Below are 21,269 nucleotides of genomic sequence, written 5' to 3' on the forward strand. Positions count from 1 at the left end.
TGCCCACAAGTCCCATAGGGGCCATGCAGATGGGCCCAGATGGATTTCTGGACAGGAAACCCAGATGGGTTGTGTGATAGGAAAAGAACACCAACCCTGGGATTCTGTTGTTTTATCACAGACAGCAAGCAAATCTCCTCTCTGTCCCAGAGGGAGACATTACCTCAACCCTCAAGGTTGCTTGCTGCAAACACAACTCTAAGAAATGGTCTAAGTCAATAGTAATTAGGGCCTTGCGTTGTTTGAGAGGCCTTGTGTTCTTTAAACCAGCAAGATGTGTTGGAGTACGAGAGAACCAGATAAGAATGTTTCTCAATACATTTATATAAACTAATATGGAAATGTATCAAGAGTTAAGTGTGAAGATTAAAATAAAAAAGAAAGATGTAGGAGCATATTATAGAATAACCTATAATTATTTGTGTTTGTTTGGTTTTGTTATTTACAGGAGAGACATGTATAGTCTTGTAAATGCACAGAAAACTTTTAGAAGGGTATATATAAGAACCTGCCTTGGAAGTGGGAGTGGGAAACCTGAGTTATAAGAGGGACTTCTATTCTACTTTATACCATTCTTTTTGCTTTGTTATTACAAACACATGTCTTTTTAACAAATCATAAAAATTCACCTGTTTTCTATCAGTAGATATTCTGGCCACCTCCTCATTATCTCCTAAGGGTCCACGCTTTCCCTCTTCCTTTTCCTAATTAAAAGCAGATTAAGGGAGAAAAAAGATTAGTACACAAAACACAGAATTAACTCAGTATTTCTTATTTGAAGGTTGTTTTTCTTGGCTTTGGATCATTCACTTTTTTTCCTGATGAAAGTCTGCACTGACTTCACACATTGTTCCGGTTCAAGTTCAGACTACTTAATCTAGTAAGTAAGGCCTTTACAATCAGGCCCCTACACACTTTTCTAAAATACAGAAGGATTGAAAGTTATGTTCAGAAAATAAAATTCTGTAGTTTAAGATTTCAGAGTTGGGACAGTTTTGAGGAATAGTCCAGAGTGTGGCCATGGCTAAGAAGGACTAAAGGACAATAGAAGTAAATTAACTGGTTCATGTCCACCCAAGGATGCCAAAAAAAAAAAAAAAAAAAAAGAAGAAGAAATAAACTAATTGGAATTGGGAAGATAAGAAACTACACAGTAAAGGTATTAGATATGGATTGTGGTAGGCAGAATAATGGTCCCCCAAAGACGTGCCTGTCCCAATCTCTGGAGACTGTGACTCCATTACATGACCATGACAAGACTGTAGATGGAATTAAGGCTGCTAATCATCCGACCTTGAGATGCAGGATTATCTGGTGGGCCCAATGTAATTACAAGCATCCTTACAAGTGAAAGAGAGAAGCAAGAGAGTTACTGCCAGTGTGATGCAACATGAGAAAGACTCAGCCTGCCAGTGCTGGCTTTAAAGACGGAGGAAGAGATTCATGGTCCAAGACATGTGGGCAGCCTCTAGAAGCTGGAAAAGGCAAGGAAAGGGATTCTTCCCAGAGCCTCCAGAAGGAAAACAGCCCTGCTGACACTTTGATTTTAGCCTAGTGAGGCCCATTTCAGGATTCTGACTTCCACAACTGTAAGACAACTGTGTGTGTTAAGCCACCAACTTTGTGGTAATTTGTTATAGAAGCAATAGGACACTAACATAAGGATGTCCACGAGTAAAACTTGAAGTAGAAAGTTTTGAGCCAGGGACCAAACTCCTTCATTTATTAATTCAACAAATATTTATTGAATCCTTGCTCTGTGCTAGCCATAGACCTAGCTGCTTAGGATGTAGCCCTTACAGAGCTTATGACACAGGAAAGTGACTATGCAGTGAGTAGATAATTAAGACAGAGTGATACAGCAGAATTCTGTGAGCCCCGAAATAGGTGGGATACGTAATAAATTAGAGACGGTTTGAAAGTGCGAATGGCAAACTTGGTGAATGTTAACCTCTTAGTCTTAAAAAACAAAGGCTGGATGCTAGAAAAGGAATAACCTCTAAGAAGTTTATAAGAAAAGCCACATCCTGGGAATAAGGTTTCTATTCCAGCAGAACAGGAAGTGGGGAAAGTGATGATGTTGGTAGTGAAATGGTGGGGGTGTGGATGGTAGCAGTGGTGATGGTGATTACATGAGTGATAATAATAACAATACCTAACAGTGAGTGTTTCCCAAGTAGCAAGCTCTAAATTATCTCTTTTAATCCTCACAACTTTACAGAGTTGCTCCTATATTGTTCCAATTTTACAAATGAGGAAATTGTGGCTGAGAGAGATTAAATAATTTGACCAAGGTCACACAGCTAATAAATGGGAGAGCCAGGATCTGAGCCCTAAATCCATCGTCTTAACCATGATGCTATCTGCTACTGTTCTGGAAAAGTACAGTGAGGACACAATGGGAAGAGTTGGAAGACAGGGATAATATATGATGTGTAGAGAAAAATGAAGCAATAATGCAGTTACTCCAATTCTTATACTAAAGTAATATTCAGGAAATTAGGTATGTTTAAGTTAACTAAAATGAAAAGCCGAACCAATAGGAGAAATTATTATTTTAAAACAACAGCCATTTTCAATAGTGCTGATTTCTAGTCTAAAAGTTTTAATTAAATGTGCTTTTCCCTTGACAGCTCAGAGCCTGGAGCCTGCTTCAGATTCTGTGTCTCCCTCTCTCTCTGCCCCTCCCCTGCTCATGCTCTGTCTCTCTCTGTCTCAAAAATAAATAAAAACATTTAAAAAAAATGTGCTTTTCCCAAGAAGTCTCATAAACAAGTAGTTTCTCTCCCACTCATTTATCTAGTTTTGGGCTGGATTCTTAAAACTTCTTAGGTCTTAAGGCATAAAATGTAAAAATGTATACTTGGCTGAACAATCCTCAAGGAACACCCATACAGTGTAAATATTTGGCAACACAGAAAATCTCAGATACAGTCGTATTTAGAAGTGGTTGTAAGTTAGGGCACCTGGGTGGCTCAGTTGGTTAAGCATCTGACTTCAGCTCAGGTCATGATCTCATAGTTCGTGGGTTCAAGCCCCATGTCGGGCTCTGTGCTGACAGCTCAGAGCCTGGAGCCTGTTTTGGATTCTGTGTCTCCCTCTCTCTCTCTGCCCCTCCCCCACATGTGCTCTGTCTCTCTCTCTCAAAAAATTAAATAAACATTAAAAAAATTTAAAGGGGCACCTGGGTGGCTCGGTCACTTAAGCATCCGACTTCAGCTCAGGTCATGATCTCACGGTCCATCCATGAGTTCAAGCCCCATGCTGGGCTCTGTGCTGACAGCTCAGATTCTGTGTCTCCCTCTCTCTCTGCCCCTCCCCTGCTTGCACTCTGTCTCTTTCTCAAAAATAAACAAATATTAAAAAAAAAAAAAAACAACCAAAAACCTTTAAAAAAATTAAAAGAAAAAAAAAGAAGAGGTTGTAAGTTAAAATATACTGAAGCTGGTAAAAATAAATGACAATCTAAATGTCCAGTACTAAGGGAATACACATGGTACATCAATAAAATGGATTGTTATGCAAACATTAAAAAGATAATGGCAAACACATATGGCACATGGTATGTGCCAGTCACTATCTAAGAGCTTTATAAATACTAATTCAACCACTTTTCATAAAAGCCCCATATGGTATGTACCAGCTACATCCTGCTTTACAGATGAGGAAGTTGAGAGAGGTAAAGTTACTTACTCAAGATTACACAACTAGTAAGAAATGCAGCTCAGATGTGAACCCAGCTAGGCTAACTACAAAACCACTAGCTATTCTTAAACTATTAGACTAAGTTGCTGTTTCAATGTTTATAACAGTATTACAGCATAAGCATTTTCCTATGTTAAGTGAAAAAGGCTGGATCCAGATCCAGAACGAAATGAGAAATCAAAGCCATTAATAATATGTGGAGCCAGGCTGAGGGTTGAGGGAGTGATTAAGAAATAGGGAGTGGGGCACTTGGGTGGCTCAGTCGATTAAGCATCCGACTTCGGCTCAGGTCATGATGTCACGGTTGGTGAGTTTGAGCCCCACGTTGGGCTCTGTGCTGACAGCTCAGAGCCTGGAGCCTGCTTGGGATTCTGTGTCTCCCTCTCTCTCTCTCTCTGCCTCCCCCCCGTTTGTGCTCAGTCTCTCTCTCTCTCAAAAATAAATGAACATTTAAAAAATTAAAAAAAAAAAAGAAAAAGAAATAGGGAGTAACAATGCATAACAGTTTTAATAATGTTAACATTTCACATAGGAATTGGAAGAGAAAACTACTCCAAGAGATACCATCTTATCAGGAAGAGTAAATACCGGTATACATACAGACTTTATACCCTCACAAAAATCAACTCAAAATGGATCATAGACCCAAATGTAAAACACAAAACTATAAAACTCCAATAAATAACATAGGAGAAAACCTAGATGACATTGGGTATGGCGATGACATTTTGGATGCACAAAGGCATGCTCCATGAAAGAAATCAGTGATAAACTGGACTTTATTAAAAGGAAAAACTTTTCCTCTATGAAAGACATTGTCAAGAGAATGAGAAGAGAAACCACAGACTGGGAGAAAATATTTGCAAAAGACACATCTGATATAAGACACTTATCCAAAATAACAAAGAACTCTTAAAACTTAACAATAAGAAAACAACCAGACTAAAATATGAGCCAAAGACCTTAACAGACACCTCACCAAAAAAAATACACAGACGACAAATAAGCATATGGAAAAATGCTCTACATCACATGTCATGAGAGAAATGCAAATTAAAACAAGATACCACTACCTGCTTCTTGGAATGCCCCAAATCCAGAACACAGACAACACCAAATACTGGAGAGGATGTGAAGCAACAGGAACCCTCATTCATTGCTGGTGAGAATGCAAAATGGTACAGCTACTTTGGAAGACAGTTTGGTAGTTTCTGACAAAACTAAATACACTCTTTATCATACAATCCAGCAATCATGCTCCTTGGTATTTACCCAAAGGAAGTGAAAACTTATGTCCACACAAAAATTTGCATACAGATATTTATAGCAGCTTCATTCATAATTGCAATAACTTGGAAGCAACCAAGATCTCCTTCAGCAGGTAAATGGATAAATAAAGTGTGTACATCCAGACAATGGATCTTACTCAGCGCTAAAAAGAAGGAAGTGATCAAACCATGAAAAGGACATGTGGGAACCTTAATGCATATTGCTGAGTGAAAGAAATCAATCCGAAAAGTCTACATACTAATATAGGATTCCAACTATATGATGTTCTGGGAAAAGCAAAATTATGAAGACACTTTAAAAAAAAAAAAAATCAGTCTGTTTGCCAGGGTTGGGGGTGGAGGAAAGATAAATAGGTGAAGCACAGAGAATTTTTAGGGAAATGAAAATATTCTGTATGATACCATAATGATGGTTACATGCATTATACATTTGTCCAAACCCACAGAAGATACACCACCAAGACTGAACTATAAAGTAAAATGTAGACTTTGAGTGATCAGGGTGTGTCAATGTAGTAGGTTCATCAATTGTAGCAAATGAACCACTCTGGAGAGGATGTGGTTAATGGTGGATATCACGTGGGGATAGGGGGACAGGGAGTACACAGGAAATTTGTACACTTTCCCGGAAACTTTGCTGTGAACCTGTAAGTGCTTTAAAAAGATAAAGTTCTAATCGTCAATAAGTTAATTCCTTAATTCCCTGTTAAAATTCTTCAATGTGGTCCCTACTTATAAAATCTAAACTCCCTTGGAAGGCATACAATATTTTTTATTAGCTGATTCCTGTATACGTTTCCAAGTTCATCTTTAGTCTCTTCCCTCCACCTAACTTCACCCTCCTCCGTGAGGACCCCAAATTCTCTTACTCCTCCAGATGTTTCCATATGGAGTCCCTTGGCTTGGCAAATACCTACTCATTCTTCATGTCTCAGTGCAAATGCAGCCTTCCCAGTGCATCTTTCCCTCACTTCCCCATGTAGCACCTGGCCTGCAGTCTGAATTCAGTCGTGGTAGCATCTCTGCTTATACTTGGTACTTGACTCTGCCATACAATTGCATCTTAATCGTTTAAATGCTTAATTTTAGTCTCCGTTAGAAAATGAGAACCAAATCTTTTCTTTTTGTATCTCCAGTGGCAAGCACATAGCCATATCCACCATAATGAAGACATCAAAAAGAAAACGAAAAAGAGATGGTTATGAATGACCTTGTAAGAGTACTGTGGGAATTTAAGGATTTATAAAAAATCATTTTGTGGAATATGTGAAACAACCTTTCAGCACAATTACTGACAAGTTGGAAACTTCCATAAACAGATGCAGAATACAAGTACAATTTTGCAAGAGAAGAAAAGCACAAATCCTGTGCTTAAAAAAAGATGGAAGGTAAAAAAAAAAAAAAAAAAAAAAAAAAAAAAAAGATGGAAGGAAACTACCAAAATATTAAAAGCGATGTTGTCAGAATGGTAAGAAGCCATGGGGTAATTTTCCCCCTTTCCTCTTTTTCAAACAATGTCTTAAATGCTTAAATAACCTAATACTACACTCCATATATGGCCTTGGTCCCCTAAAACATTGAGAAACTACCATCATGCCACTCAAAGCACAGAGGAAAATGATGAGACAGTAGCACCTTGCTGCCCAAGGGCTGGAGAAAGTAAAGCTGTAGAATGTACGTGCTTCAAACCCACTGGCTTCTAGGACTATCTTTTTATACATTCCTAATCTGTTTTGATCACCTCTTTGAGATCCAAAAAAGAGACTTATTTAGGAACAAGAAATCAATTAGCACTCACAGATCACCTATTACAAAAGTAGATGTTAAAGGGGTATAAATAAGACATGGAAAAATAAGGTAAAATAAGACATGATTTCAACCTTCAAGTAATTTAGTTTGGTGGGAGGAGGAAAACGACTCACATGAAACATCAACTGTATACAACTGAATGATAAATTATGTAATCTAATTGTCCAAACCAACATATAAATACCATTAATACCTGATAAACATGGCATAGTCTGAGATGGTTAACAATTCTATTTTTAGATTAGAAAGATGAGCTATTACAGCTATGAGTTACAAATACCACACTAAACCACAAAAGTACTTTGCAAATTTTAAGGTTTTTGAGTTTGTTTTTAAGTGTTACAGAAACTGAAACAATCAAATCTTAGACCACTGCTTTTCTAAGTGAGAAAAACTATGGAAACAAAATATACCTGAGATTTTTGTCTTTGGGCTGTATTTACTGTTGGGAAGAGCTCCATCCAGAGACTGAGCAGAGTGAAAAGGTTGACTTTAGAAAGCCTTGGTATTTGACCTACAAAAGAGAGGCAGACACTTTAAAATTTTACTAATGATGAAAATAGAAACTAATACGCAAGGCCGTTTGGGTGCTAACGCCTTAACTCAGCTGCATTAGTAGGAGGCAGAAAAAAAGGATACGTGGACAAGACAATCAAGGGCAGGAGACTGGCTACAACCTCACTTTCAGCGACCTCCTCTAGCACTTTTCAAACTTGGGCCCTTTCTCCGGCCCTCACATGTCAAGGGTAAAAATGGCACAACTGATACAAGTAACTATGGGAACAATCCAAAGGAAGTTATGAGAAGTCCTTGCATCTGATGTCAACGTGGAGCGAGCTTTTCTTTACATTGACGTGTTGCAAAAAGGGCAGTTGAGGTGACCTTTGCTGGCAAGGCATTGAAATACAGGAAAGCGTCACGTATGGTTAATTTGGAAATCAAGTCAAAAGCACGGAATTTTCAAGCTCAATACTCGAGATCCTAGCTCTAGGTCCTGAGAGGAAAAGGAAAAGGAGAAGGAAAAGGGGCGGGGGGGGGAGGGGTGGGCTGTGAGCGCGACTTCAAAAGCGGGTGCTGCCGGGCCAGGGGTTGGTTCCCCTGTGACAGAGGCAAGAAAGCGCCTAGGGCGGGAATGAGACGTCCCGGGGCAGAAGCTCAGGCGAAGAGGGGCAGGCAGGGAAAGCGGAGTTAGTCGGAGGCAGAGGCTCAGGGCAGAGCGAAGGCTGGGGTGGCAGCGGCAGGGTCCGGGGCACTCACCAGTCATGCTGCCAGTCTGGGTGCTGACTGACCGCCCGGCCCCCGCGCTCTCCAGATTTTGCATCTGCCCTGCTTCTTTCATCCCAAGCCTAGCGGCCTCTGCTGCCCAGAATACCTCTCGCTGTCCGGCATGATCTTGGCCCCAGCGGCTCCACCTCTAGCCTCCTCCCAGCAACTGTACGGTAACCGCCAACTCGGCGCAGCCAGCTGACGTCAGAGCTTGGCCGCCACTTCCGGGCGCCTTGTCTGTTGCGTTAGCGAGGCGTGGACGCGTTGAAGAGAGGCTGCCCCTCTGGGGGCTGCCGGTTAGTTAAGAAGCGCTGCGCGATAAATCAGTTAAGGCCCGAATTTAGCTGTCCGCTGGTTTTGCTGAAGGCCAACTGAGGATGTTTTGGCCTGGAAGTCCCAGGGTGTACACACTCTAATAGAGTGATGAAGCCTGCGCAGACTTGAGAGTTTTGGTGAGAGAGTGAAGGGGAATTGAAATGGAAAGCTGCCCTATCGGTCACCGTCGAGATCTTAGAGAAGGGAGGAGGTGTTGGGGGGTGGGGGGGGGGGCGCGGAGCTGGGCGGCCCAGGTGGTTGCTACCATCAGTGATTGGCCAGTCCTTAGGAACTCAGTGCCACGGACAGCCATAGGGACGTTCTGATTTTCATCAAACATAAGATCTCAAGGGGTGCAACTGTGATTATGAAAAAGGTGGGGGGGGGGGGGAGGGGGAGTACTCCTGGGAAATATGAGAAGTACCTGATATTGTAGATTTGTGACCAGTGCATTTTATTTGATTACTTCATAAGTGTCCCAGGCAGGAGTCAAATTGAAGCTCCACCCTTCCTCCCCAGTGACTCAGAGCCCAGTTTCCATAACCAACCTCTTATGTTATCATAACTTGAAATACTGACAAATAGCAAGACATAAAAACTGCTTTTTGAAAGCAAAAGCTGAACATTATTAAAATACATTATCTTGTGAAGGACTGAAGGGAATCTTCAGTGATGATGGGTATGGCTATGGTTCCTTAATTTTCACTACTGTATAGTATTTCATTTTAGCTATATACCACAATTTATTTATTTAGAATGGCTAAAATAAAAAGTGCTGACAAACCAAATATTGACAAGGATGCAGACAGCTGGCTATCTCATACATTGTTGGGAGGAATATAAAATGGCACAGATACTTTGGAACAGTTTGACAGTTTCTTATAAATATATGCTTGTCCTGTCACCCACCAATCATACTCCTGGGTATTTATGCTAGAAAAATGAAAACTTAGGTTCACACAAAACTCTGTATATGAGTGTTCATAGAAAGCTTTATTTGTAATAGTCAAAAACTGGAAAAAAGCCAAACAACCTTCAGTGAATGAATAGACAACAAACTAGAGAACATCCTTGCCGTGGAATACTACTCAATAAAAAGGAAGGATACATGCATCAACTTGGATGGATCTCCAGGACATTGTGTTGAGTGAAAAGAAAAAAAAAACAGTCTTAAAGTGTTATGTACTGTATGATTATATACCATTCTCAAAGTGTGGTGATGGAGAACAGATCAGTGGTTGCCAGGTGTTATGGTTGGGAGAAGGGTACCACTAAGAGGTAACACAAGGTTGGGCACTGACTGGCACCGAAAATACTGTGTTAAAAACTAGTGAAATCCAAATAGGGTATATACCTGAATTAATAGTATTGTACCAATGTCAGTTCCCTGGTTTTCCCAATGTGCTATGGTAATATATTATCATTGCAGAAGCTTAGAGAAAGGCACATAGGAACTCTCTATTATTTCTGCAACTTGTTTGAGTTTTAAACTCTTTCAAAATAAAAAGATATAGCATCTGTATCATATATATGTATATATATATGATTATATATTAAATATATATTAAATATATTTATAATTAACATTTTAATATATTTAATATAATAATATATTTAATATACATTAAATATATAGTGTATATATACATATATATGTATATATACATATATACATTTTATATATATATGTGTATATATATATATATATATATACATATATATATATATAAAATCATTAATCTCTACAAGCCAAATCTACCCTTTGAACAACCATTAGCTTTGTTGCTCATGTCCTTCTCTTTGGATTTCTGTTTTCATTACATTTTTAGTCTCATAGTATTTCAGAGTAATACTCTGAGTAAATACTCTGATTATTTCCTTTACTTTCTTGCTAGTTCAGCCATATTTTATTTAGCATTTTTTAGTACTTTGTCACAAATTTTTTTGGGCTATCTTATCTACAATATTACTGGAAATAATGGTTCTGCTGCAAAGGAGAATAAGGACTAAAAAGGAGTACAAGACAAATGCTACCTCAGTGCTAAGAAATGGGACAAGCTCAGTTCAGGTGAGCACAACAAAACCCAGCTTAATCAATAAAATGGTTTTAAAATCAATAAATAATTCTTTATATCAAGTGGAAAGAGCATGGACTTTGATGTCAGACAGATAAACTATATTCACACTCTAACCACCCAAGTTATTTACTAGCTAATTTATAAGTTAGCCGAGACTAAGTTAGCTGTGGGTAACAAATAACCACCAAATCTCAGTGGCTTGCCACAACAAAGGTTTCTTTCTGGCTCACATATGCTGCAGCTCTGCTCCTGTGGATTGGCTCTGGGATCTAGACTAAAGGAGCAGCCTTTGGATATTCTTTTTTCCTGGCGGAAGGAAAAGAGATGGCAGAACTACATGATGACTCTTAGAGCAAGTCTCATGTCAAGCCAGACTCCAGTGAGATGGGATGTGTAATCCTGTTTCAGGGACATGCTGAAAAGGCAGGTACAGCAAATACCCTGACAGTAATGCAATATTAATGAATTAACCTTACTAATCATAGATCCTTTGCCTGTTACTTCATATCTTGTCAGTAAAAAGAACTCCCATATCCCCCTTTCCCAGAATCTGCAGTTTTCAACCTTTTATCACCTTTGTACCATTTTTTTTTTGTTATTCTGTTACATTTGCACACCTCCCCCACCCCATTCTTTTTCTGAATCACTTGAGAGTAGGTCACAGACGCCTGCCTTGCCCAATCCCCTCTTGAAAACTTCAGTATGCATTTCTACAAAACAAGGACACTCTAACACATGCTAATTCAGCAGTCCAAAACAGGAAATCAGCACTGATCGAACACTACTGTGCAATCCACAGACCCTATTCAAAATTTGAAAAGTGTTTCAACATGGGTCATTTCTATTCTGGTACAGCATCCCATTCAGATTCACTGAGTTTTGCCCTTCATTATTTTCCTTCAACCTGGGACATTTCCTCAGTCACTACTAAAGTCATTTTGCCTTCTGTAATTGATCAGTATTTTGTGAAGAGAAATTCCCCAAACTATGCTAACATCCTATACCAATCAAACCTCTACATACCAACTTTAGCATTTATTGGTGAATACCACATGAATTAATCACCATTTTTAAAAAATTTTTTAAATGTTTATTTTTGAGACAGAGAAAGACAGCGAACGGGGGAGGGTCAGAGAGAGGGAGACAGAATCTGAAGCAGGCTCCAGGCTCTGAGCTGTCAGCACAGAGCTCAATGCGGGGCTCGAACTCACGGACTGTGAGATCATGACCTGAGCCGAAGTCAGATGCTTAACTGACTGAGCTACCCAGGTGCCCCAATTAACTACCATTTTAACGGCTGTTCCGTTGTGATTTCTTATTTCCATAATTCTTCCTACATATAGTAGTTGTCATTCTAAAATAAGGAAGAGCTTTTCCCTCTTCCTCCATTCATTCATTCATTCATTCATATCTATATGGACTTACGATTCCCATTTTGTTCAATGGGCTGTAATCTGCTATTTATTTTAGTGCTCAAATTGTCCCATATTTGATGAAATCCTCAAGTTGTGTCTTTTATCCTTTTGATACACCCTCATCGATCATTGAGCACTTCTTTACATTCTAGTACAAGATGCTCCAGACTCATCTTCTACATTCTCCGCACCAGACTTAGAGTCAACCATTTCCCCAAGGAGCCCTGGTTCCTTTTAGTGTTTAAAAATGAAGATCTAGGCAGTAAGTGTGCTGATTGCTACTGCTACGTTATTACTACTAGACCCTCTGAGACGATAGATCTAGAAAATATATTAGTATCTATATACGTATATGCATATACTCATGTATCTCTTTCAGCAGCTATCTGTCTCTTTAAACGTTCACAATGAGGGGCGCCTGGATGGCTCAGGTCCTGATCTCGTGGTTTGTGGGTTTGGGTTGAGCCCCACATGGGGCTCTGTGCTGACAGAGCCTGGAGCCTGCTTTGGATTCTGGGTCTCCCTCTCTCTCTGCCCACTAACACTCTGTCTCTCAAAATTAAGTAAGTGTTTTAAAAAAGCATTGACCCCTTCAATTCTGGTCTAGCACATCAGGGTTATTTCTAGCCTCTCCCTTTGCCGTATTTGTAAACCTCTTCTTGAACAGCAAGAAACCTCATTCCCATTATCCTCAATATAGTTTCTTCTCTTTCGCTTTCCTTCTCCCCCACCCCAATTCCTGTAATCTAATTTCCTTAGCACATTGGTTGCTTCCTTGGCTTCACCACCCATGCTGCTGCTGCTGCTGTTGCTGCTGTCACAGCCCCTTTGGCCTCTAAGGGAAGGGAGGAGAGGGGAGGGGAGGTAATGGGAGGCTATAAAATAGCTTTTGAGTGAATTATTCAGAGAGGGAAGAAAGAAGACATGAAGGGAGGGAGGGATGTACAGTGGTAGTAGGTTTATCACAAATTTTCTTAAAGTCTAAATGGTCCCAAATAGCACAGTGCCTGGCAAAGCATAGGTGCTCAATATCATTAATTATTGTCCTTCCCTTCTTTGTCTTCCATTTGTTTATTCTCTATAGAAAACCCGAAACTTCTCCTTTTATTCTAGGTCCTATTGGTTGGGAATACTAGTCCCAGCAGTGTGTTTATTTGAACAGAAACTTCTCACAACAAAACAAGCAGAGGTGGCATGGAGCCCATCATAAAGACGTGGCATCAATACTGGACTTGTTCCTATGCTGGTGTGTGGCAGAGACCACATACCTTGTTAGTAGAGAAAGTGTACCTCCCACTCAGTCTTGCTCTCTTACATGGAAGGCACATCATGACCAATGACTCTGTCTTCTGCAAGCCTGGAGATGAGGTGGCCACAAGACTGATAGGGACTGCTGGTGGCCAGTGCACCCTTGTGGACAGTATTGGCCCTAATTTGGTCATTTTAAGCAAGGATGTATCCATAAACACCACCCTGCGTCCAGAAATTAAGGTTTCCTAAACAATTCTCAGAAGGCAGTTCCTGGCAGCACTTAAACCCCAAGAAAGCAAAGAGAAGCCTGAAACAAAATCCAGATGCCTTTCACAGAACATTCGCTTTGTTATGGAGGGCAGTGCTGCCAAAGAGAAATGACCTCTCAGGCTTACCATACATTGTCCCAAACGGTGTCCTCAGAAAAGTAAACGTAGTGCCACATAGATTAATGTACTACAAAGTAAGAATGTCCAGGAACCTTGGGAATGTCTGTGCTCCCATGAGATGGAAAGGATCAGCAAGCCCACTTCCCGTATTGTCTGTCCTGAGGCACTCTGCCAGAAGGCCATCCAACAGGTGCCTGGGCATCACGGTCCATATCTCAGCAACTTTTGGGTCCTCATTTGTGTGGCACCCTCTGGAATGGTTTGGATCTCCCTCTCTCCCTTCCTTCCTTCCTTCCTTCCTTCCTTCCTTCCTTCCTTCCTTCCTTCCTTCCTTCCTTCCCCCCTTCCTTTTATTTTTGAGAGACAGAGAACCGTGAGTTCATGACCTGAGCAGAAGTCAGATGCTCAACCGACTGAACCACCCAGGTGCCCCTGGTTTGAGTATTTCTAAATCAGCATCCTTGAAGAAGTCCTGTAATTAGACATGTTAGAAATCAACAGAAGAGACTAGAGGGACATAAAGGGAGGGAATAGAGAGGGCGTTGATGGAATCTCTACTATGCATCAGACACCTTATGTAACAAATAATGATAAGAGAAGAGTATCTTACTATTTACTGTGTTCCATTCTAGCTACTTTGCACATATTATTTACACCTTCCAACAAACTTGTGAAGTGGGTATCATTATTATTACCCCTACTTAGAGGAACGAAGACATTGAGTAATTTGCCCAAACACTATGGCTTGAAAGATGTGGGAGCAAGATATAAGTGTACGTTACTTTAATATAATTCTATGATATAGATGTTTATCATCTCCATTTTACAGATGAGGAAACTAAGGCCCCTGGAGCACCAACATCAGTATCACTCAGGAGCTTGTTAGAAATGCAGTCTTGGGCCCCAGTTTAGACCTATGGAGCCAGAAGCTGGACAGAACCACTGGACAGGACCAGAGGGCTCCAGCAGGTCTTAAACTTGCACATGGGTAAAAGTCACTTGGAGACTATGTTAAAACCCTGATTCCAGGGGCCAGCCATTAAAGACTCTGAGTCTCTGGTATTTAGCAGTAGTATTTTGGCGCTCTATAGAATTGCTTCTACCAAGTACCAGGATGATGTGTTTGGTATCCCATCATCTATCAACATTAGCTGATGTTAAAAATTAAGCAAAATGTTCATACTAGTTAAGGAATAGGTATCAATGTTTTATTTAGTTCAGGGGTTGGCATGCTTTCTGTAAAGGCCCAGAGAGTAAATATTTTAGGCTTTAGGGACCATTCAGTCTCTGTCATATATCACGAAAGCAGCCATAAGCAATATGTAAATGAATGAGCGTGTAGATGTTTTCTAATACAACACAATGAACACTTCCTTCATCTGGCTTATAACAGAGAATGTCCAGTGATATCAATGAGACCTAGTTCAGCATGCATTTGAGCATTGGAGCTTTAAATACTTGGAGAGGAAAGGACTCTAAGTAAAATAGCCGATACTATAGGGGAGGAAAACAATTTTACTCTACCCTTCTAGATTCTTGGCTAAGAACTCTCCCATCTCCATAATAAAGACAGATTAACAAGATAAAACGAAACATTTCAATTACATATGTAAGGGAGCCCCTCAAAGATACGAGACTCAAAGCTGGCCAGGCAGTTGAGACTTACATACTGTTCTGAGCTAAGGAAAAGGATAGAGGTTTGGGGCTTCAAAGAGGAGGAAGACAATTCTCAGGAAGATGAGAAGAGTAAATTAAATGTTTGGTAAGCAAATGTTTTTCCTGCCACACAGATAAGTCTCTCAGATGAAAAAGCTTTCTCTGATAATGGCTCTCTTCCTGGTATGGGTGCCCTTTCTAATATTTTTAGGCAGTTAAGAAGGAGATAAAAAGCTTTTCCTGAAACTACCAGGCTTTGATTATCTTCAGCTCAAAATAATCCACATGCCAAAGTAGCATATTTTGGGGTGGCTTATTCTGAACCTCCTCAATACAATATTCCCGGTTAACTTTCTTCAGCTGAATCATAACACTTTTTCCACTGGGCTAGAACATCCTAATCCTTTATCAGGTTCTTCAAGGTAACCTCTCACCTGCAGGGCTATAAATTGCCACTGCTTCTATCTAGTATGTTACAAATTAAAAAAAAAAAAAAAACAAACTTGACAAGTAATCCTCATTTTATCATTTTCCAGGTGTGCAGTAATTTTTCTCATCGGCAGTAGAAGAAAAAGCCCTGTGAAGTTCAGTACTGTTTGCTGTAAAGATTATCGTTGAAGACACAGTTTTCTAGCTTATAGGATGTTACCTTGGAATACCCACAGGATAAATTCTGCTGTCTGCACTAAGTCATGTAACCTCCCCGATCAGACACCGGGAATGAGTTTCGTGTCCTCACTCTCTCTGGTATAATCTTATTTTATCTACACTCATTTGTACTTACTTCCTACTTTCCCCATTAACTTAATTTTTATCTTATTTTTGGCATTTTTGTAAATTGCCTTATGTTCTTTTTGGAATACAAATTTATTTAAATGGAGAGGATGTTCAAATTTGAGGATTCCTTAGTTTCATGTGCCTTGAGAAGGAAGAGGAAATGAAGCTGATATTTGCATACTCAGAAAAATACATATGATGTCCTTTATAGCAACTTAAATGTAATACACTCATATTTACATCATCACTTATATGACAAAGGTTGTATGTTCTTAGTTCACATATCCATCACACATGCCTCACCTAAAGGGATCTAAATAATCTAGGCAGTTACTCTGCAGTGTTTCTTTTTTGTTTTGTTTTTCAAACTTATTTTATTAAAAATTGTTAACGTTTATTTATTATTGAGAGACAGAGAGAGACAGAGCATGAGCATGGGAGGGGGAGACACAGAATCTGAAGTAGGCTCCAGGCTCGGAGCTGTCAGCACAGAGCCCGATGTGGGGCTCGAACTCACCAACCGCGAGATCATGACCTGAGCCGAAGTTGGATGCTTAACTGACTGAGCCAACCAGGCGCCCCACAAAATTCTTACTTTATTAGGTTGAAATAAGCTGAAAACTTTATTTTCCTCACAAAAAAGCAATATTTCCTGTATTATTCCTAGATAAACCACAAAACTTATTTTTGCAGTAAGACCAGTTTTTCCCGGTTATGTATATAAATCAACATGAGGCAATAGATATAGTCATGAAAAAAGAAAAAGAAAATAGGGAAAACCAGACAAATCAATTATTAGTGTCTGTAGACTCGGGTCCTGTCTTCTGTGCAAAATAATGCTTACCGTACATCTGCTAAAAAGCTGATGGCCCGGTTAGGCCATGGGCACAAGAGGATGCAAGCAGCAGCAAGTGTGGGGCAACAATGGCCCATTCTTCCCTTTTTTGCCTTTTTTTTTTTTCTTTTTATTTAGAGAGAGAGCAGGAGAGGGGCAGCAAAAGAGGGACAGAGACAATCTCAAGCAGGCTCTGCACTGTCAGCACGGAGCCCAACACAGGACTTGATTCCACAATCGTGAGATATGACCTGAGATGAAATGAAGAGTCAGATGCTTAACTGACTCAGTGCCCTGGCTCATTCTTCTATTTAATGGTAAAAGTAACTTATTTATTTACATCCCCTAGATAAACACTAAATCTACACAGAAATCCTCTGTACGTGAGTGCTCGGTTTCTCACTTTCTATTAACCGCCATTACAGATTTTTAACAATACACTTGAAACACACTGTACTTAAGTCAGACGCTTTGTTGCATTTCATAAATTATTTTCCTCCTCCTTTATCCTCTGTGTCCTCAACATCTTTTTCTTCCAAGAACTGATAACTCAAATGCTGGTCATTAGATCACTGTCCCAAATGGCTTCAAACCCTCCATCGTGCCTCCCACAGGAATCACATACAAATGAAACTCTGCATTTTTAATACTATCTTCTTGGAGAACACAGAGCATGCATAAGTTCAGACCATGGCCATTTAAGAGATGAGTGGTCAGTGACTAGCAGGTGAGTGGGAGGCCTGTAGGCAAATTTGCCTTCAATGATTAAGTGGCTTGGATGCATCTTACAGCTTTACCTGCTAATAACTGATAAGAGGCATCCTAAAGCATTCTCTGAGATATTTTCAGTGCTTTCCAAATTAGCTTTAGGAAGCTCTGACACATTTACATATATATGTCTATCATGAAATCCAGGTCATGTTTTGCACTGAGTTGTAATTCCCAAACCTGCAAGATTTGACCTCTGTTCATTCCGTGTTTGGGGTATGTTTTGTGATGTTTACATCCATTCTCCTCCGTCTTCATCCTGGGAAGACTCCATAGGACTTTAAGCGAACAGAAACATTAGGAAAAATACATAAATATCAGGCAGATATAGAGCATCCTAAATTGTAGACAGAAGCTCTTTATCTTTCTGTCTGCACTTGAGCCTCTGACGGTGAAGGTCCACAGAGAATAAGTCACCCTCTACATGTTGGCCTGGTGCTTCTCTGACACGTTGAGGTGAAGATCCCACGTCTTCAGGTAAGGGCTTTGAGATGCTGACCTGGGAGTCTATCTTGAGTTACCGGATAATCTCTTCTTCCATGAGAACACTGAGTGTTTAGAATAACCTCAAAGGTTAGGAAATTCTACGTTAAGTTGGCAAGTCCTGCAGAACTTTCCAGAAAGTTTCACTTGACTTTCATGTTTAGTGGCCAAATTTGTGGGTTCCTCAAGTCAAAAATCATAATAAAATTCACTATTTTCCATCACTTCATTTGTGAATGTGACACTGTAGTCAAGCTGCTGGCTGCCATGAAAATGCCAGGCATTTGTTGCTGGATTTTTTCCCTCAAGGGCTCTTGTTAAGATAGGACATTTTTAAGAATGACAAATGAAACCAATGAAATAGAAATCTGTTAATATACTACAGAGCCAAATGCTTGACCTGCCATCAAACTATTCCATCTAGCATGTGTCATTCTTTATACCGTCTATATATAAAACAAAGGCTTGCAAGAGCTCCATTTAAATTTCAAAAGCATCCCATCTGCCCACCTATTGAGGAAGGCCCGTTTCCTTCTGTTATTGTAACTTTCTTCACTTCTCTGAAAAAAGGCAGACACTGTATTGTCAAATCCTAAAAGCAGTTGCAGTGACCCTTCGAAAAAAGAACAGTCTTCCCCAGCTGTTCTCAATGCAACAGACGCCCCACAGTAAGCCCTGACTTTCCAAGAAGAGTGGAATGTGTTGGTACCCTGGGAATATTCTCTAAAAGCCTGGTGCACAAGACTTTAATTTTACCAACTCACTGGACACAACGCGTACCTGACCACATCACTACTCCATAATCAGGCCTCACCTTGTGTGTATGGAGGACACCACACCTTTTGGACAGAAGGAAAGACTGATTCTAATAAGCGAAAGGTAGTAGGATATGAACTGAGGACAATAAGGCTAGTTCACGCTGACTAAAGATTACCACATGCCTGACAGTGTGCAAACAAAGCACACTACATTCTATTATTATATATTATATATACATTGTAATGATTAAATAATTAAACATTCTATTATAATACTGCAATGCACCAAGTTTTTAAGAAACCAGTCTCTGTCCTCGCCCCAAATGTAAAGTAGCCTCCAGACACACATAGGAACTGTTGTTGTCAAGCCCCAGGCAATGTGCTAGGTGCTTTACGTATATTTAAATACTACTTCATTATCCTCTATGGTCTCAGTTATCACACAAAGTTACATTTCTTCAGAATGAGAATCTCCCTTATTGTGAATTCATTGGTCACTTGACTGTTTTATTTCATTCAATCCCTTTTGCAGAAAGGGAAAATAAATAAAGCCTTACAAAATTGTCTGTGTCTACATACACCCAGGAACAGGTTATATATACATTAAACTTCTTCAGTTCAACACATTTTTATTACCATGTTCCAGGAGGTTCTGAATCATATGCTTATTTCCTCAGTTTTGTGGTTTTAAAAAACCATCAGTGTGGGTTGCAAATACTCAGCAAATAGCTGGTACATGCTCTCCCACTGCGGCAAAACAGGCTGGCTTGTGGGCACCCTGTGTGTATTGTTCAGCAACCGTTTCCTCTATAACTTACCATTTTCTGGCTCTTGCCCCGACATTCTGTTGAAAGACTTTCCAGGTTCCTTCCTTTTGCCATGCCTGTGGCTTTTCCATTGCCCTTATTTTGGGTTACCAGATTTAACAAATAAAAATACAGTGTCCAGTTAAATTTGAATTTCAGATAACGAATGATATTTTTAGTGTAAGTATATCATACTTATTAAACTTATACCAAAAAAAAAAAAAAATCATTGTTCATCCAAAATGCAAAGTGAAGTGGGAGTCCTGCATCGAATCTAACAACCCTACTTCCTTCTCTGTCATCTGTGGTGTGTGACCCTCTGGCCTCTGAGCCTCCTTGAAACTCTCTTCTTTTGGGTTGTATCACATTTGTTGCTTTCCCTTGTTCTGCTCCTTCTGCCTGGTTCAGTGACTCTTGTAGTCTGTGTTGGGATCATAAGCATGTATCCGTAGGCCTCTCCTTTTATCTCTATAAGCTTTCTCTTTGGTGAGGTCTTTGATTCCTATCACTTAGATCAGTGGATCTCAGAGTGTGATGCCAGACTAGGGACAGCACTGGCACCTGGAAACTGGACGGAAATGCATATTCTCAGCCTCCAACCCAGATCTACAGAATCAGGTCTGGGGTGGGGCCCAGCCATCTGTATTTTAAGAAGGCTTTCAGTTGTTTTTATTTTTTTTAAAATTTTTAACTTTTTATTTTATTTTTTGAGAGACAGAGACAGAGTGCGGGCAGGGGAGGGGCAGAGAGAGAGGGAGACACAGAATCCAAAGCAGGCTTCAGGTTCTGAGCTATCAGCACAGAGCCCAATGCAGGGCTCGAACCCATGAACGCAAAATCATGACCTGAGCTGAAGTTGAATGCTCAACTGACTGAGCCAGTCAGGCGCCCCCAGTTGTTTCTGATGCAAGCTAAGTTTTGAGAACCACTGGTATAAGTGATCACTTGTAGCCTCGACTCCCAAATCTTTACTATTAGCCTCGATTCCACACCTAAACTTTCACCTAGCATTTCAAATTGGAGTGTTCTGTGGAATGTTAATAAATGAAAGAAAAGAAAAATAAATAAGTTGTATGGTCAAATGGGGTTTACGTGGTATTTCAGCATATCTTAAAGTTGTTTGACTATGGGGATCTATTACCAGGAGGTTGTGGAAAACACAACAGAGGGATGGCTTCATTGGAAACAGAGTAATCAAAATGGAATTCATTGTTGCCCCCGCTGAATCACCTCTACAACTCATTTCTTTCAAATAGCACCAACATTCTCCTAGTTAAGTAGGCTTAAAATATTGGATTTGTGACTCATCTGCTCTCATACCCAATCAGCCTCTGACTGTTAAGACTCAGTCACGGTAGTACTGAAAGATAATAGACCTGGGTGACTTTTGAGGGTCGAGGAAGCTGCTGTTGCAGCTTATCAGAGTCAAGGCTCAGAAGGCGCCTCTTCACTGAGATGTGGAGACCAGCCCATCCACCCCAAAGGCAATTCTGGCTGATCTCAGTAACTAGCAGCAAGCTGTCCGGGGCAGCGGGTACACAGCTCCAGGGCTCCCCACAGAGCCACAGTGACATGAGGTCAAGCACTTAGGGACAGAACCCAAGAACCCAAGAGGGCCATGAAGAGCTGAGCAGGCCCGTCCTGGAGGAACTGAGCAAGAAGACAAGGT

General features: G+C 40.2%; 1 protein-coding gene and 1 long non-coding RNA gene across 4 annotated transcripts in view; one reads left to right on the plus strand and one right to left on the minus strand.

The window, feature by feature from the left end:
• CDADC1 (cytidine and dCMP deaminase domain containing 1) overlaps nucleotides 1-8,277 on the minus strand; it is a 46,674-nt gene extending 38,397 nt beyond the window's left edge. Inside the window, exons 1-3 of one of the 2 annotated variants that reach the window (XM_042966967.1) lie at nucleotides 8,061-8,277; nucleotides 7,217-7,317; nucleotides 630-704 (exon numbers count right to left, since the gene is read on the minus strand). In XM_042966967.1, the coding sequence (XP_042822901.1) occupies nucleotides 630-704; nucleotides 7,217-7,317; nucleotides 8,061-8,142 (258 nt within the window). In that variant the 5' untranslated portion in view covers nucleotides 8,143-8,277. The remainder of the gene's footprint in view (nucleotides 1-629; nucleotides 705-7,216; nucleotides 7,318-8,060) is intronic. The other variant, XM_042967034.1, reaches the window with a different exon arrangement.
• A 27-nt stretch (nucleotides 8,278-8,304) lies between these two features.
• Nucleotides 8,305-16,961, plus strand: LOC102969175. 2 transcript variants are annotated; one of them, XR_006211432.1, is made up of 3 exons: nucleotides 8,305-8,521; nucleotides 15,710-15,920; nucleotides 16,924-16,961. It is a non-coding gene; the product is annotated as an uncharacterized LOC102969175 (long non-coding RNA). The 2 variants fall into 2 exon arrangements; XR_006211426.1 differs by lacking the exon at nucleotides 16,924-16,961 and having other exon boundaries at nucleotides 15,710-16,053.
• The last annotated feature ends 4,308 nt before the right edge of the window (nucleotides 16,962-21,269 follow it).

This window comes from Panthera tigris, chromosome A1, assembly GCF_018350195.1.
Source record: "Panthera tigris isolate Pti1 chromosome A1, P.tigris_Pti1_mat1.1, whole genome shotgun sequence".
NCBI lineage: Eukaryota > Metazoa > Chordata > Mammalia > Carnivora > Felidae > Panthera > Panthera tigris.